The sequence below is a fragment of the Channa argus genome, chromosome 3 (assembly GCF_033026475.1).
Source record: "Channa argus isolate prfri chromosome 3, Channa argus male v1.0, whole genome shotgun sequence".
Classification (NCBI taxonomy): Eukaryota; Metazoa; Chordata; class Actinopteri; order Anabantiformes; family Channidae; genus Channa; species Channa argus.
This window is the reverse complement of record NC_090199.1, coordinates 26,727,818-26,744,694: the sequence shown is the minus strand read 5'-3', so window position 1 is coordinate 26,744,694 and position 16,877 is coordinate 26,727,818. Positions and strand designations below refer to the sequence as shown.

At 40.5% G+C, this 16,877-nt stretch overlaps 1 protein-coding gene across 1 annotated transcript; it reads right to left on the bottom strand.

Moving 5' to 3' along the window:
- Positions 1-1,286: 1,286 nt before the first annotated feature.
- On the bottom strand, positions 1,287-16,834 carry LOC137123970 (insulin-like growth factor-binding protein 4). Its single transcript, XM_067498449.1, has 4 exons — positions 15,846-16,834; positions 7,153-7,316; positions 5,674-5,799; positions 1,287-4,058 (listed from the first exon to the last, which is right to left on the bottom strand). Exons 1-4 carry the CDS (start codon positions 16,183-16,185, stop codon positions 3,921-3,923), a joined length of 768 nt encoding a protein of 255 aa, XP_067354550.1. The 5' UTR covers positions 16,186-16,834; the 3' UTR covers positions 1,287-3,920.
- Between the last annotated feature and the right edge of the window lie 43 nt (positions 16,835-16,877).

Sequence of the window (16,877 nt, the reverse complement as noted above, 5' to 3'; positions counted from 1 at the left end):
GTCAGCAGCTTGCATCCTTTCATTTCTACAATGTAGCCTAATAAAGGTAGGCTAATAAAAGTAGGCTTATAAAGGTAGGCTAATAAAGGTAGGCTTATAAAGGTAGGCTAATAAAGGTAGGCTAATAAAGGTAGGCTTATAAAGGTAGGCTAATAAAGGTAGGCTAATAAAGGTAGGCTTATAAAGGTAGGCTAATAAAGGTAGGCTAATAAAGGTAGGCTAATAAAGGTAGGCTAATAAAGGTAGGCTAATGCTTTACAGACTACTAAGCTTTTGAGAAATCCAGGTTACCCGATTCACTGCTCCCTTGTTGTTAGAAGTGAAATACTTTGCATTCTTGTTCCCATTGTTTAAGAGCCGCCCAGGTCAATATAGTGTGTTCCCTAAAGATAACACCCCAAAGCCTGCAGGATCCATCCCAACCAAATAGAACATGTTTTGGATCTGTTAATTTATTGTGTTCATTGTCACCCACCAAAAATGAAAACCCATACGGCTGTTCCCGTAATGCAGATTGGGACTGGGTTCCTAAGCCTGCAGAGCTCTCCAAAATAGACTCAGGCACTGGAACTAAGCAGACCTGAAAGTTTACTCTGGTGTTGGACGGTGAAGTTATTTTTAGAAGCTGCCGCAGCCAGATTATTATGATATATCTATCCAGATATATTCCTTGGATGAATGCCTCGACTAGCCTAGTATCATTAACTTGTCTATCTAATCTGCAGTTCTTTCATAAATGCATAAAGACCCACTGTAAATATTTAATTTTAATTTTATTTTTTGCCTCTGGCCTGGAGGCAAAACAAGCTTTTAACTGTTTGATAAACGCAACAGGTAGACTGCTCAGTAAGTTCATAATTTTTAGATCATATGAGATACATTTTTAGATAGATTCTACATTTGACATGTAAAACACAATCCATGAAGAATTATGGAATCTGTAGCGTGATTGGTTTGACTTTTTTAGCTGATTCGCAAATCCAAACTTGCATTAAGTCTCAATTTACTGCTTCTAAAAACAGTAATATTACTACTATTACTGAATATTGTTTTTTTATATAAACAAATAACAAATTAGCATTTTTGCATGTTTAATTTGGATAAGCCAGATATCTGTGGCAGAGATGTTTCATGTTAAAATTGCACAGGTGAAAAGTAAAATAATTTTTCATGACAGTTTAATTCAAGTTGAGATTGGAGAAATACGACAACAAATGGAAGAAGCATTTAAACAAACCCAATACTACTAATTTTATTGCTCCTATTTAATAATGATAAAAACAACATTGTAGTTTCTAAAGTTTTTAATCGTATTACAATGTGTACATTTTCATCAGGTAAACATTTACAATGTAACTGATTATTTCATTGCTTCAAACTCTATATTTCAGTTCTGTGATCATTTGGTTTAGCAGTCCTGTTCTGGACAAGATATACAAGACCGTAGCTGTTTCCAACTCCAGTCCATTTGTAGGCATGCAAATATGACTTCATATTTTCTACATGTTAACAGATAATATCGAAAGCAAACAGGAACAGTCAATTTTAAGAAAATGCAATTACAGTTCAATACAGCAAAGTTAGAGATCAAGCAACATACAATAGCTTAAATACACAGTTTATGTAGTTAGAAGGTCTTTACCAAATCAAAGCCTAATTCAGTTGCCAACTCTCTCAAACATTTAGTTTGTTTAACAGAGATTTGGGTTTCAGTGTGTTTTGTAACACTTCATTAGTTTGCTTTGTAGATTAAATTCCTCTCGGTTTGTGATTTTATTGGTAACTACACAAAAACTGTGGATTTTTGACTCATAAAATATACATTATATGACAGAAAAACTAGGCCAACACTAAGAATTACTGATTGTCATTAATCATTAAAGGCTGTGGATGTGTGGAACAGTGCACTGACAATACATCAGAGAAATGCTTAGGTTGATGATAATAGACTATTTTTGTCATATTTTTCTATTACGATTGAGCTGGTCCAAAGCACTTGTTACTTAGGCTGAGATGAATGTGACGGGGCAACTAAATACATGATACATGAAGAGAAGCGACAAAGTGAGATGATCTTTTCCTCATTTTGTTTATCACGATAATAGCGCATAATAATTAAAAGAATCTTCCATCAGTTGTTTCTGCTCCATGAGTCTCGTTTAAAGCTTTACTAATGCTGAGGTAAAATCAACCTGTCTAGATGTTCCTAGACCTTCACTGCTGCTAGACATTGATAACCACCCATCGAGACAATATGAATGTTTTCGTGGATTAGTAATAACAGAAGTGATGGATCGAGCAGGCTGTCCATATCTGGCAATGACAAACACCAGCATTAGCTTAAACCTGCTGCTCCATCCTAAACTAGTAATGCACTCCACCAGTACAATCAGATTGGTATAAGAATATTGCCAGCTTCGTCTACATTATATAAAATATCTAATGAGTAGCTATGTCACTTGGTGCTATATTACATTAATTCAAATGCAATCCCTACACATGGTATGAAACTGATTACTAAGATTGTCAGAATAACAGAGGACTTTCTGCTTCTTTTTACTGCCACACCATAGTTCTGCATTGAAAGCTTCCTGTTAGCTCTATGTTGTATCCTACTCATTAAAAGTTATTACACTTTGCTTGTATTTATAAATGCCATCACATTAACCCGCCACTTAAACATTCAGCCAGTTATTTGTAATGATAGTGCAAAGCTTATATGGGATGTTACTTTCAAATGTGGACAAGAACTTGAACACACACGGAAAGCATTTGTCCAATAGCTACTGCAAAAGGGTCTCACATTTAGGTGATCCTCACACTTGCTGATGCTATTTGCGTCACCTCCTGAAAACCCCAGTCCTCCATCTCAATACTTATCAATGCCCGAAAAGTGCAGAAAGCCTTTATTTATTTATTTTTTTAAGTTTTGTGTTTTGGCACAATCAGTATATAGCACCACCAAAGATCTGCCGAGCAGTCTGTTTGGAGAGAAATCCTGTTGTAGCATCGTAATGTTGTAGCATATTCATACAAACACGAGACTCAAACACTAACATCTTAGCACCAGCTGGAGAAATAAGAATATCCTATTTTATCCAGCAGTGTCCAGAGTTTCTTGCCCAGCTAGACAGAGCTGATAGACAGAGACGAGGATGCAACTAACCACGGGGAGACAAAGTAAATGTATTCTGGGTTTTCAGGGACAGTTTTTCAAATGAAAATCACTTTTCACTTTGGTATCCATGTTTTGAAAAGCTATGTCTCATTTGATAACTCAGTGAGTGGCGTTTGTTGGATTCCCGTCATTCATCTATTTTTGATTTTATTTTTCTGTTCTCATCTCATCTTTTATTGCTGCTCATGTGCTGCTGCCGAACTAGACTTTGTTTTTGCAAATACATTATATGATTTGTTTTAATCTACTTGGGGCTTACTACATAAAAAGAAGGATGTTAAAACTAGAACTACACATTTAACTGAATTGCATGTACTGTGTGAAAATAATTCTGAATTGTTCTGATGGAGTAATTCTAACTCATAACTGGTAACTGACCTTTCATGAACACTACATCAAAGCAGACGAGAGAAAACCACATTTTGCTCACACCGAAAATTGTTGAATGCTTTTCCCACCTGTCGCTGTGATGCACGTGTCTTAAGATTTGTCAGTTCACAAAAAGAAACACAATACAGAACATGTCCTCAAAGAAAAACTCAGAGATCGGAACACTCACACATAGAAACAAAATAGTAAAAGAACTCATTTCAATGGTTTTCCTTTTTGTTGCTCAAGCTCAAGTACCATTGGCTTTAGGTGAAGTCAGGCTTTAGGGCGAAGTCCTTTCCTCATGTAGTTCTGCTAATAAGCACCAGTAGAATTCAGCTGGTCCTGCACCCCCACTGCCACTCCTCAACCCTCAGTCCCTCAGAGTGGCAGTCATCAATTGGTGACAGTCCAGATCCCCTCGCAGCTCTAATGGCCCTGGCAGCCTCATGCCCGTCTTCTGATCCACACACCAACACTTTCCCCGCAGACCGTCACGTGCGGGATGACACTGTGGGCATATGTCAAATAGTCTAGTTGTAACACAGGCTTAAATATTATGTATTAAGAAAGTTATCTAGAGTGATGAGCTCGCAGAAAAACACTAGACAAACACTCATCAACTATTAGCTTATGTTTGTAGAGCACATTTAAAATACAGCAGCTGCTGTAATTTTCCCTCAGGAGTTGAGGAAGAATGAAACTAGAACAATAAAACTAAAAGAGAGCAATGTTTGGACTTGTATTCCTCAGTCTCCAGATGAATGCAAATTGTTGCTCCATGCTTGCTGTTTGTGTGAATAGGGGAATTGTTAACACGTGCGCCATATTTAATAAGGTGTTGATATGTCATTGTTGTCTCTCTACACCATGGGGTGCATTTAATGCAGAAGTCCATAATACTTAGCTTTAGAAAATGGGGTTAAAGATTAGTTTGATCATCTTGATCAAGAGTAGTCAACACTTTGTTGATTTCAATCAATTTTTGCATTGTTTTGCAGTTCTTGGGTTTGTCTTGCATACATCAGCTGCCATGTTATTCGAGCAACAGACCACATAAACACAATATTGTTTACTTACCCCAAAAAACAAAATCATACTTCAAGGTAAATGCCACCCAGCTGACATTTAAAGTCGCCTTAAACAAAGTGTAAGTCTTTTAGGTAATTTCATTGTTTGATCACAATCCTCTGTGATTCCTTGTATGAGCTTGTGTGTGTTTTAACAATTCCTGCAATACAAATTTACTTTGTAACTTTGTGCCTTTTCTGTAATAATTTATAGTTTCAAATGGACGAGTTAACAATCCCAGAGAAACCCTGCCATGAAATGGTTCCCAGTTGTCCTTTGTGACCTGTGCTTCACTTCCCTACATACTGTCTCTCTTTCTCTCTCTCTCTCTCTCTCTTTATATATATATAAAGAGTGAGAGAGAGAGAGAGAGAATTAGCTGAAAAAAATGTCACAATGCACTATTAGTTGAACAGTAAACAGATGCCTGTGAATCTGAGCAGGCAGAGATGCTTTAACCAAGCTTTAACACAACATAACTCAGACTCCTGGCTGGTACTTTAACAGAGTTTTTCCTTTTATCACTGACTCTGCGTCTCTTGCTTTGATTGCATATACAGCTCAGAGCGGTCTTATCTGGGTTTTATGTTCTTTCACTCTTATCTGCATAGTTGCCCAATCTTTCAGAGGCAGAATACCAAAAAAGTAACTGCATCCAAAAGTTAATTGCATCCATCAGAGCAATGAAGTGATTATTGTCCAAGAGTTTAGGGGGAAACCACTTTACACACAATGTTCAGCTCTTGATTTCTGAAAGTAAATCACTTTTCATGTGAAAATAAGGCCTTGGCATTAGCACAACAGCCTGCTTGGAGACACTGTTGTGTTGATCTTAAACTTGTAAGACAATATTTCATCGGTTGCAGGCATGTTTTGTGTTTTGGCCAGATTGCAAATGTAGTTTGAAAGGCAACGTTTGAAGTGTAAAGATAGGCATTGTTGTTTGTGCTTGTTTAATAAGAGAGATTCACAGTTCACCAGTACATATGGCCAAATCATGGTCTGCTCAGTAATTCTAAAAAGCTCCTGATGAGTGTGGGCTTGAAATCACAGACCTGTTTGGGGTGGAAATTTCCATACTTGTCGCAGTTGGGTATTGGGATTGTGAAGAGATCATCATGCGTGCGGGTATTTGATGCCAGTCTATCCAGTGCTCTTTGTAGCTCAGCACGACAGGGAGCCTGTAGGAGAAATCAATTACGATTCAAAGTTCAAACACATCAGCGGAGTCCCACATGTAGATGTGGATGTATGTAGACATTTGTGGTGGTGTTAGAAACGTTGTCTTTCTACCTTTAAAAATGGAAAAGAAAGTCGTGAGAACGTGAGGTACAAAGTAAAAAGCAATCACCATGATTTATTCATTCATTTAATCATGAAAAGTCAAGAGTAATGCATCTAAGTAAATGTCTGTATATAAGCTCAGAAATAAAGGAGAAAATAGATACAAGAAAGTCTGAGGAATATTTGGGATTTTTTGAATGCTCTTGACTTTTATTAGTGTTAATGGTCACTACTCATAAGTTAGATTTACCTTGCCAACATTGCCTCTAGTGCCTATTATTTGTAAAATATTTTTTCACTTTTGCATCTTTTACTTAAGTAAAATACTGCACTTTAAGGAACTTGAATAATTTTTATTTTAGGTGACTTTGTTATTCCACTGCATTTCAGAGATGTATTTGTTTGCTTTCGGCTCCACTGGGCATATTTTAGTTACCAGTTGTTTTGCAGATGCAGTGAATTGACAAATCAATGGAGATATATTATTATTATCCAACCAGTACATAAATGGGTTGAAATACACATACACATTGATGCGTCAACAATTATAATCCAATAACACAATGTACAGCTGCAGCAGGCCATTTTGCATAATCCTGTTTCGTGTTGGTGGTTACAAGAGAGAAGAGAAGAAATGTACATAGTCTTTGAAGGAAAATCTTTATTTTTACCTCAATTTTTAGTTTCATTACACAGTTTTTTTATCTGTAACAAATGTCAACACCCTAGTCTTGCTAACAAAGATATAGTATCTTCAACTAATGATTTTATGTGAAGTATTTTATATCAGCCCCAACAGCCAGGCTAACTGCATTCCAACAAAGACTTTAAAACATTAACCCATCACACATATGCAGAAATTACAAACCCAGCTGGATGGGTGGCCCACACACATTCTTTTTGTGGGAGACTGTGGATCGGTGTGAATTCACGTAACACATTTGCATGTTACATGAATGTACTGAAATGTGGAATAACCAGGCTGGTGCTGATTAAAAGGGATGTTACGATCCTGCTCTGGGCAAAGTTAAAACAGTAAATTGCATGTTGATGTCAATGTGCACCTGTACTTCATTTTACAAAATGCCAGTTAACTATAATGGTCTGTAAATGCCTAATTTGTACACTTTATAACCTTTGAAACTCTCAATCCCTAATTTAAAACACCTGCTGGTGCTGTGGCCTGTGCTGTGCCTGGATTTGTTGTTTTCACTGAAGCTGATAAGATTTGAGAAGATCCTTTCTCTTACCAGTGCAGCCTTGGTCTCCTCCCTGCCGGTGTTGCTTCTCTGATTTGTGGATTTTGATGGGTACCGGGCCATCGTTTTCTGTATACACCGCTTGTCTTGCGGACTGCATCGAATATTGCTGTTGTTCGGGTGCTCGGGGATGATCTCATCCTGTCTGTCCATCGCTAAAGGGTGAGCAATAATTACAACAAGATGAACAATACAGATGTATTACATTAACAATCTGTATAAACATTTGAAAGGGCTTCTGTTTCAACAGTTGGTCGAAACACAATAACATCCTGCTTTTGATATGAGTGAAATTTACAACATGCATTATTTGAATTATTTGCTTGGGTGTCAGATATAGAACAGGAACTGTTCAGCTTGGTCTTCCAGGTCCCTGTACATAATATCCCATACTGCAGAAAGTGGTAAATGAGGTCAGGTTAACCTCAAGGACACAAATCTGTGTTCCCTCTCTGGGAGGTAATCTGTACCATAGCTCTCACCCTGGTCCTTTTGAACTACTCCACCACAGCCGTGCCATGAGCTCTTATGCTTTTAGATACCACCCCTGTTCTGCCACCCTCTGTTCATTGTGGTTTGTGCCACATTCACCTTTGCATCCCTATAATCCTACAGTTCTTTGGCCCTGCAGGCAGCCAGCTGCTTCCTCAGGAAATGCCCCCCTCCCTCTTCATTCTCCACGCCTTCACAACAACCCTACTCAGTGCCAGATGGAGGTTGTTAAGGGGTATTTGCACTGTCACAAGTGGGTACAACTGTGTGTGTGTGTGTGTGCGCGCATGGGCGTGCTGGTTAGGGGCTCTGCACACGTATTTGCCTTTCACCTGTGGCTTGAAAGACTTGGCAGCATTCTGTGCTTTTTGTCTCACCACCCATATCATTTACAGATTGGCAATGGAATCAAAGCACTAAACTGCAGTTTTACCATTTTTAAGCTGTTCTTGCTCTGATCACCGAACCAGATCTGAGTTCTGGTTATTATCTAAGGTCACTGGCAGGCATCCAGTTAATTGCTATTGGCAAAGAGACGGTGAAGGTGGGTCAGTAGCCTTCTTAATCTTCTGCGATATGCAGTCTTTTCGAAAGCCTGCCATGCTTGGTGGCATGCGTACACACATCCAAACCACTTCAAGTTTTCTTTGCTTCTCTGCTTAAGCTTTTCCTGGCCCTGCTGTATTCAGGATATTGATCCTGGGTCTTGTTCTAGAAGATGATGGAACGATCAACCTAGAGGTTTTTTTTACATCTCAGCAACAAAAGTTAAAAGGGGACTGGGTTTCTCTAAACTTCGCAGACCGTCATCTTGCTTGCCTTGGCTTGTCTTGGGGGGAAGTGTCTCTTGGCTGTTTGTATTTTTAGTCTTGTTGCTGTTAAGCCCTGCTCATCAGCACTTTCTTCCACATAAGCCAACAGGGTTTCAGCTGTTTCCTTTGTTCCAAGCTGTTCTGTCTCCTCTTTTGCCAGTTCACACTTTTCCACTCTCTTTTGCAGGGCGAGCCAAAGTGATTTAGAAGTGGGTCAGGGGTGGCATGTCCTGTTTGCTACCACTGCTGTTTTCCATGGGGGAAGTTGCCACTTCTCTGTGTGGTTTCATGTAATTTGGATCAGCAGCTCATGCTTTTGAAAATAGGGGTCTTACAGTCATCACCAGCCCTCGTGATAATGCATCACCAGTGACAGGTGCAGAGCAAATACCGCTAGCATTACTCGAGCTTAGGTGATAAAACAAAGACTACTACTGCATCAGTCTGATAATGAGCAGGTTAAGTTGTCACCAAATGAATTAGCAAAGTCCCTGATTTTAATAGCAATGTACAAAAAAAAAACAACAATATATTTTATCCATTGTGTTAACGTTTGGCTGACAAATTCCAAACCTGTTACACAGTGAAGCACACTGCTTGTTCAATCTAGTTCTTACATAAATAGTTGTTGTCACATATCAGCTGCAGCTCTTGAAAATGTATTCATCACACTGGTTATTAGAAGAGCGTGCATCATTTAGCATGGTATGACAGAGAACATTGTGATTGGCAGACCCTGAATGAACACAGTTTCTGTTTCAGCAAAACGTTCTTTTCAGACACATCGTTGATCTGCATTTTGACAAATGTGTGCCACAACTTCTGTTTATACAGTATATTTACCTTCTCTTGGCAGTGCACAAAACAGTGCCAGAAAGATTTTAGATTCCAATGTTCATGGCTTTAAGACTGAGCTTGTAAACCCTAAAGACAAATGTCCTCTTCAAATAAATATTTAGTTGTGCTGAGCAAAATTGGCCGAGTATTTTTCAGTGGTTTATGCTTCTACTAGTTTAGACCTTGGACCTAAGCCAAATAAAGACTTCACTATGTGAACCACTTGTACCAAGACCTGAGCTGCAGCCTGTTATTGGCTGTAGAGCATTGTGGGTCTATTTAATACAGATTACTACAGCATAGCTACAGGGTGCTTATGGAGCAAAGCAGATAAATCCTTTTGAGCTTGAAAACACAAAGTGTAGCATCTGAGCATTCTGTATTAACCAATATGAAAAAAGAACTTGTTCAAGATAAAGAGTATGGTGTATGTCATAGCTGAGAAGTAAGTAGAAATTGCACAGCATGTGTAAGACCATTAATTGGTTAAATTTCCAACTGTAAAATGTCACAGTCACTAAATACATGAATATAAATGATAATCCCTGTAGCAAAATAAAATTCATAGGGCAATGGAGTTATGTGGAAGTGCATTTTGATTATAGGTATAAGCACATATATGCACATAAAATATATTTCTGGCCAAACAGACTAAAAATGCTGAGAGTGCGGTAAATAATTTCTGGTGGTGATGGCTGGTTAATTATTCATACAAGTTTGCTGTGTGATTATTTAAATAAGAGAAAAGAAACAAGAAAGAAGATAAATACTACTGGATTAGTGTTACTGTTAGTGGATTTTCAGACTAACACATAGAGATTGAAGGTGACTTAGACAAATTCATAACTGTTGCCAGTAGCCAGTTTAAGAATTTTTGTTTTGCAAACATTAGATTCAGTCTGAGATGAACAAACTCTGTCATCAGACAGATTCACAAAGAACATTGACTGTAATGTTGGTTCGTGACACTAGAAAGATTATGGTAAATTGACTCTCTCTTCAAAATCTGATACTTTTATTGGAGGCTTTTTTGAAACATTAATTTTTAAGAGATTATGTCAATAAGCTAAAATGTCAAAAAGGTTTAGTACCAAATAAGCAACTCAAGTAAGGCAACGCTAGCATGAGACTTGCGGCTCAATCCACCAAGCCCTAATCCCCTACTGTGATCTGCTACGTTTCACCGCAGTTTGCTCAATGCTGGTCCTCGATATAAAAGGGAAAAGCTGTTGATAATGCTTCAACCCCTGAAGCAGATGCATATGATTGGAGACAAACCTCACTTAAAACATTTCCAACATCTCAAAGTTGGAACAGGGGCAACAAAAGGCTGGAAAAGTAATTGCTGCAAATCAAAAACAAATGGAGGAGCATCTGACAACTAATTAGGTTAATTGGCATCAGGTCAGAAACATGACTGGGTACAAAAGGAGCATTTTAGAGAGGCAGAGCCTCCCCAATGTAAAGATGGACAGAGTTCACCAATCTGTGACAAACTGTGTCTAGAAGTTGTGGAACAATTTCAGAATAATGTTTCTCAACAAAAAACTGCAGAGACTTTAAGGATTCAGCAAATCAGGAGGAATCTCTGTCCGCAAGGGACAAGGCCGAAGGTCAAAACTGGATGCGTGTGATCTTCGGTCCCTCAAGCAGCAATGAATTAAAAAGAGACATGATTCTCTACTGAACATCAGTGCATGGTCTCAGAAACAAATCTAGAAATCAATGTCTGTGAATATAGTTCGCTGTGAAATCCACAAATGTTAGTTAAAGCTGTATCATGAAAACTGTATTGAGGTTTTAAAGCAACATATGCTCCCATCGAGACAACGTCTCTTTCAGGGAAGGACTTGAACATTTCAGCAAGACAATGCTAAACTACATACTGCATCCATCACAACAGCATGGCTTCACAGGAGAAGAGTCTGGGTGCTGAACTGGCCTGTCTGCAGTCAGGACCTTTTATTAACAGAAACATATTGGGCATCATAACATCATAAAATCTGGCTATAAAGGCCCAGGACTGCTGAGCAGCTAGAATCCTGCATCAGACAAGAATGGGACAACATTCCTCTCCTAAAACTCCAGCAACTGGTCTCCTCACTTCCCAGATGTTTACAGACAGTTGTTAAAAGAAGAGGGGGATGCTACACAATTGGTAAACATCACCCTGTTCCAACTTTTTTGAGATGTGTTGCTGCCATCAAATTCAAAATGAGCTAATATTTTCCATGAAACGGTAAAACGTCTCGGTTTCAACATCTATTGTTTATGTTCTACATTGAATAAAAAAGGGGTTGATGAGATTTGCAGATCATTGCTTTCTGTTTTTATTTGCGTTTTACACATCGTCCCACCATTTTTTTTTTTTTTTTTTTTGTGTGAATTGGGGTTATACTGAAAACTTCTTTAAACTTTCACTGTAGCTTTAATTCAGCACTAAATCAAAAAGTCAAGAACCTGCCGCTGGACTGCCTGATATTGCTCTTTGTATTTCCCATTTAACTAATGTCAGACATGCTGGAGAACAACCTGTGTGAGAGCAGAGCAGCTACAATGCACTAGTCCCAATTTATCCTTTAAAGAGATGAAATAAAGCCATAATAATTTTATTTATAGAATATGTTGCTGAACAAAAAACAACAGTGTAGAACAATGTTCACTGTTTCTCGAGCCAAGTAAAAAAAGGGATCGTCGTCACTCCTGGCCATGGCGGCTTTCTTGCACATTTGTTCGAACCAGACACATACACACCGCAGTCAAAGATATGAGTGTGGGGATAATGAAGAAATGCTTCCAGATGGATGATCCTCAGAATAAACATGATCCTTTTTCCTAACAAAAACCTTTTGGATTAAATCATCAAAAACAACAAAGCAAAACATGTTTTTTGGAACTTTAGTGCAGTGTGAGGTTTTTCCCACATTCACTACCTCCTCTGAGATTCATACTTTCTTCTCTTTCAGGAAGTAGTCCTATTTCCCATACAGATAAAAACATGTTCAAAGGCATCTGAACTTTTGTCACTTATCCAATGATATAAACTGAACTGAGGTGCCACAGTCATCCTTGACCTCTGGACAAAACTCAATAATTATTCGGATCGGAACAGTGGGCTGGGCTAATCCTAGCCATCCACCACTTGTTGATGCACTGTTGCTTCATTTGTTGAATAAATCGATCAATAGAGGGATATAGAGGGTAATAATTAAGGTCAAATTATTTTGACCAACATCTTTAACTTAATTTTAAGAGGGTTTGTTGTTTGTTGTTTTAATGTTTGTACAGAATCCGTGTCTAGTTTCTAAAAGAAGACATTGTTACAAATTCGATAGAATGCATTGTGTCATCTTAAAGAAAGCAAAATATTATTAATGATCACTGGAAAATGCACATCTTAATAAAATCACCAGATAAAACTGTTTTTGGTTGTTTTTTTTTTGTTTTTTTTGTCCTGTCTCTTGAGCATTGACTGTCCACTTCATATTACGCATGTTTCACAGCCAGGACAATGCTGAATTGTTTGTGTATTTCTCTCAGCCCCAATACCAGAAGGGGGTCCCTGTCCCACAGAGGATAGCAATTAGCTAATCGCATTTACTCCTGCACAAGAGCCCCAGCTGTACAAATGTGCTTCACAGCCCAAAGAAAGCAAATACACCAAATTAGGGGCATCTGCTGAAAGAGGTCTGAAAAACCGTCACGTAGCACCCCAAATCTACACCCACGTCTTAAACCAGTTCAACAACTTCCACGTCATGCTGAGGGGTCCTTACTCATAGAAGAATGGTAGATCTAGGTTATCATGCTGTGTGTATGCATCACAGTGAATTAAGCATAGTTTGCCAGAGCCTGGCTCTACCAACAGCTTTGTTCTTGCAGCTGCTTTGGTGCCTGTAGGCACAAGACTTTTCCTATTTGTGTGTGTGTTTGTAATATTATCAGTTTGTAGAAGGAAGCATTTGAATATGACACCAGGGCAGATTGAGCAAGAATGTAGCCATGACTGCCAAAACATGCATGATGATTTATTCTAAGTATTAGGACAGAGAGAGTTTCTAGGAATGAGATATTAAGAAGCACTAAAGCTGTCTTAGATTATGGAAATTCTGTTTATGAATAGCATGAAAACTGAGGCATTTTTGTGAGCAATAAGATGTTTGAACGTCAATTTGACTGATTCCCCTTTTGCATTGTTGTGTAGCCTAAAAGTGAGGTGGTAAACACCACAAATCTCTGTGATGCAAGTGATATCATGAGGTGTAAGGACGTACGCCTGTAAATATTAGCTGCTTCTGCGATCTGCTGCTGTCCCAGGTTTCTTTTCATTATGAATTCTCTTGGTTTTTAAAAACCCTCTTCTATTTTTATCAAGCATGTTCACTGTTGCTAGGAGTGGGGCAGTGTCAGACATGTATTCAGGAGATGCACCGCCTTGTTTAATAATGCATAAGCACAGTGAATGCGCCACAAAGGAAATCTCCTGCTTGGACTTGAGTTGCTCTTTGCCTTTCCCCCTCGTGCCATTCTGTTTGTCTCTGTGCTGCCATGGTTTACATTAAACATTCTTATACAGTGAATGTGAGTTGCTGCTGAGAAGAAGTGATTTACAGTGAGATTTATTAGGCAGCGTTTCCCCATTTTGTTATGACAGACCTCAGGGGTGAGAAAGAGTGAGGAGGCAACAGAACTCGGTGCTCAGATTACAGAACGCCAAAACAAAACTTTTGAACTTTCCAAAATGTTCCATCCACTGACGCGCCACCCCAGAAACAGGACCTGAGGCTCCCCTTGGTGCTCTATAACCCAGTTCTGGGCTAGTCGGTGAGACGAAGCAGCATCAAGGCCAGAAATGCTGTTCGGGAAGAACACTTAGCGAGATAAAATGGTGTTGATGGACAGAGCTGGGCCAAGCTGACACAGCCATCCATTTTTATCACGCTCTAAACAGCTTTCCTCTTCTTTCTGATTCCATTTAGTCACGCTATGTGCCGGCCTAACCTATGCTGGCCCTGCACAGAGAGCAGAAGGCTCTCATTTCAACCCTGGCAGCAAGAGAACCGATGACCTCATCCTCACGAAGGAGCTGGACACGGTGGGCGATGCGCTCGAAAGCTTGTTAGGATTGGGTGGGTGGTGCACCCAGGGCCAGGGGGGAACAGATGCTGCAATGAAGATGATTGTCCTGGGAGCGATATATTGGCTAAGTTTATTCAATTTTTGGGTGTTCTGGCACTAGCATATAGCCCACTGCCATTACCAGTAACTGTCTGGGAGCCTGGGCTCAGTGGAAACAAAGCTGGGCCAGCTAGTAGATTATCTGGAACAAATGAAAGAACCACCTTGTCTGTGACACATTATAACAGTTGTCTCATACAACATAATTGTATTAAATCAACACCACTCCCTTTGTGGAAAACAGAGGAAGACAAACAGTAGAGACCGTCTCAGACTGCCAGTAGAGAGAAGTTTACGTCAAAGCAGTGAACTGGAACTGGATATGCAGATAAGACATCCAGTCTAAGACATCCCACTGTGTCAAAGTAGAAACAGACTTTCTTCTTTGCGAGAGGAATGCAACAACAAAGAGGAGAATAGAAGGCCAGCCCAGAAGAGTATGATAGAGACATTGACAGCAGAGAAAAGGGGAGGAGAAATGGGGGCATCCTTGAAAGAGCACCAAGTAAATTACTGATCGCAGAGAGCTCTAATAGCTCCAGACTGGCCACACTCCATTACAGTCATTTCATAGAGCAGCTTTTAATACCTCCTCCCATTACAAACACACACACACACACACGCACAGACTCTCACATTCCTAGTACCACCACAATGCATTTCACTGCCCGCACTGCAAAACTACCTGGAGGCTTTCAGTTTAATATTGGCACACTGAAGCACACGAATGTCCAAGGAATTCTGGGAAAGAAAACTTTACTGTCACTCTCTGTGGGAACCTAATGCATGACTCCTTCATCAAAACAGGTGTGGTCTAACTTGAACAACATACAGTCATACAGAGTATAGACACATGCAGCAGATACCCACCGTACAGTTCCTCACACACTCTCATGCACACATATCCTCTCCACCTATTTTCATACCTTCTCCACTCTCTGAAGCCTGCTCTGCGTCTTACAACAGGCCCCTTTCACAACAAAAAGGCCGCAAGACAACTGTCCACCCTTTAATTAGGCCATGCATGAGGACCTCGTGTGTACACGCTCGTCCGTGGCTTAGGCGAGATTAGGGTAAACCGCAAGCAAATAAACACCATCCCTGCCTGGCTCAGGTAAGGGCCCAAACTAAATTGTGGTCTGATTAGCCTTAGATTCTCACGGAGCGAGAGGAACAGAAACATGCCAGTGCAGGTTTGGACTCAACTACTCAGATGAGGCTGAGAGTTGGTACATGCCTCTTATAAAAAGAACATTTGGACGTAGATATTTGCAGAGAGATCACATGGGCTCCAAATGCTTGGGGGCTTTCAGCTTATATGTAATGGACAGCGTGTTCATCGTCAGGACAGGCTCAGCCTCTCACCTGAGTTCTCCTCCACCTCCCTCTCATCGGTGCACACCCCCTGGCCGTGCATCAGTGAGTGCAGTGGCCTTTCCACGCCACGAGGCGGGTAGCAGCGGAGGCCCGTGCCACACCGGGGCGAGTAGACGCCACAGTGCGCCCCTCTAGGCAGGGCGCAGGTGGGGCAGCAGCCGCAGCCAGGCTCCCGCACTGTCTCCTCGCAGCCCTCTGGCAGATGGCACCGGGCCAGCCTCTCCTCAGAGCACACTGGGCATCGAATGGCTTGGTCTGATAAGCACAGCGCCACCAGCAACAGGGTGCCGAACACCCACAGGCCCCAGCAGGACGGGGCTACTGCCATACTACCTCCACGCACCGAGGCAGCCCCAGCACCTGCACCAGCACCGGATCCTTTGCCTTTGTGTATGCTCCCCTTGACCTCCCTCTCTTCTCGGAGTTCTGTGCAGTTTCTGATCACTTTCTACTTCAACAGCGTATTTTAGACAAACAAGGGAGGTTTGAGAGGAGCTCTTTGTCCAGAACAGTCTTTGATATTTTCAGCTGGTTAGTGTTTCAATTGCAGGGACACAATGTCTCTGCTGTATTGCCTCTCCTTTCCTCTGATTCAGTTTCCCAGCGCAGAAACTGGAGCCTGCTCTTGATCTGCTCAGCCTGCGAATTTAGTGGTGATAAGAACTAGTTTTTGTTGTGTTGCTATGAACAGTGGCAGGAAGATATCCACCAGTGTGTTCAGGTAAGTCTTGCTCTCTCTTCGAGTTGGAGTCCAGAGGCTCGCCCAGCCTCTGCTGAATCGCCCCCCCCCCCAAAAAAAAAATCTGATCTACAAGTGTCCAAATGCAAAGCGAGTCATCAAAAGGTATTGTTTGAGGTAACAGCTGCAGTTTCCTCCTCTTGCTTGCGTGCAGTGCAAAAGACTTGCTCTTGAGAAATGCTCAACACGAGTGGCTCTCCTTGGACTTTATGCTGGTCCATGGACCCGCCTCTTTCTACAGCGAGAGAGGAGCTGAAAGGCACAGCGGAGGAAAGCCAAGC

Excerpts from the sequence above, each read along its gene's own strand:
- LOC137123970 (XM_067498449.1), bottom strand. The coding sequence starts at position 16,185 with ATGGCAGTAGCCCCGTCCTGCTGGGGCCTGTGGGTGTTCGGCACCCTG. Across the intron at positions 7,317-15,845 it reads GGAGGTGGAGGAGAACTCAG|CGATGGACAGACAGGATGAG; the intron begins GTGAGAGGCTGA and ends CTCACCCTTTAG. Across the intron at positions 4,059-5,673 it reads GAAATTTCCACCCCAAACAG|TGTCATCCCGCACGTGACGG; the intron begins GTCTGTGATTTC and ends ATATGCCCACAG.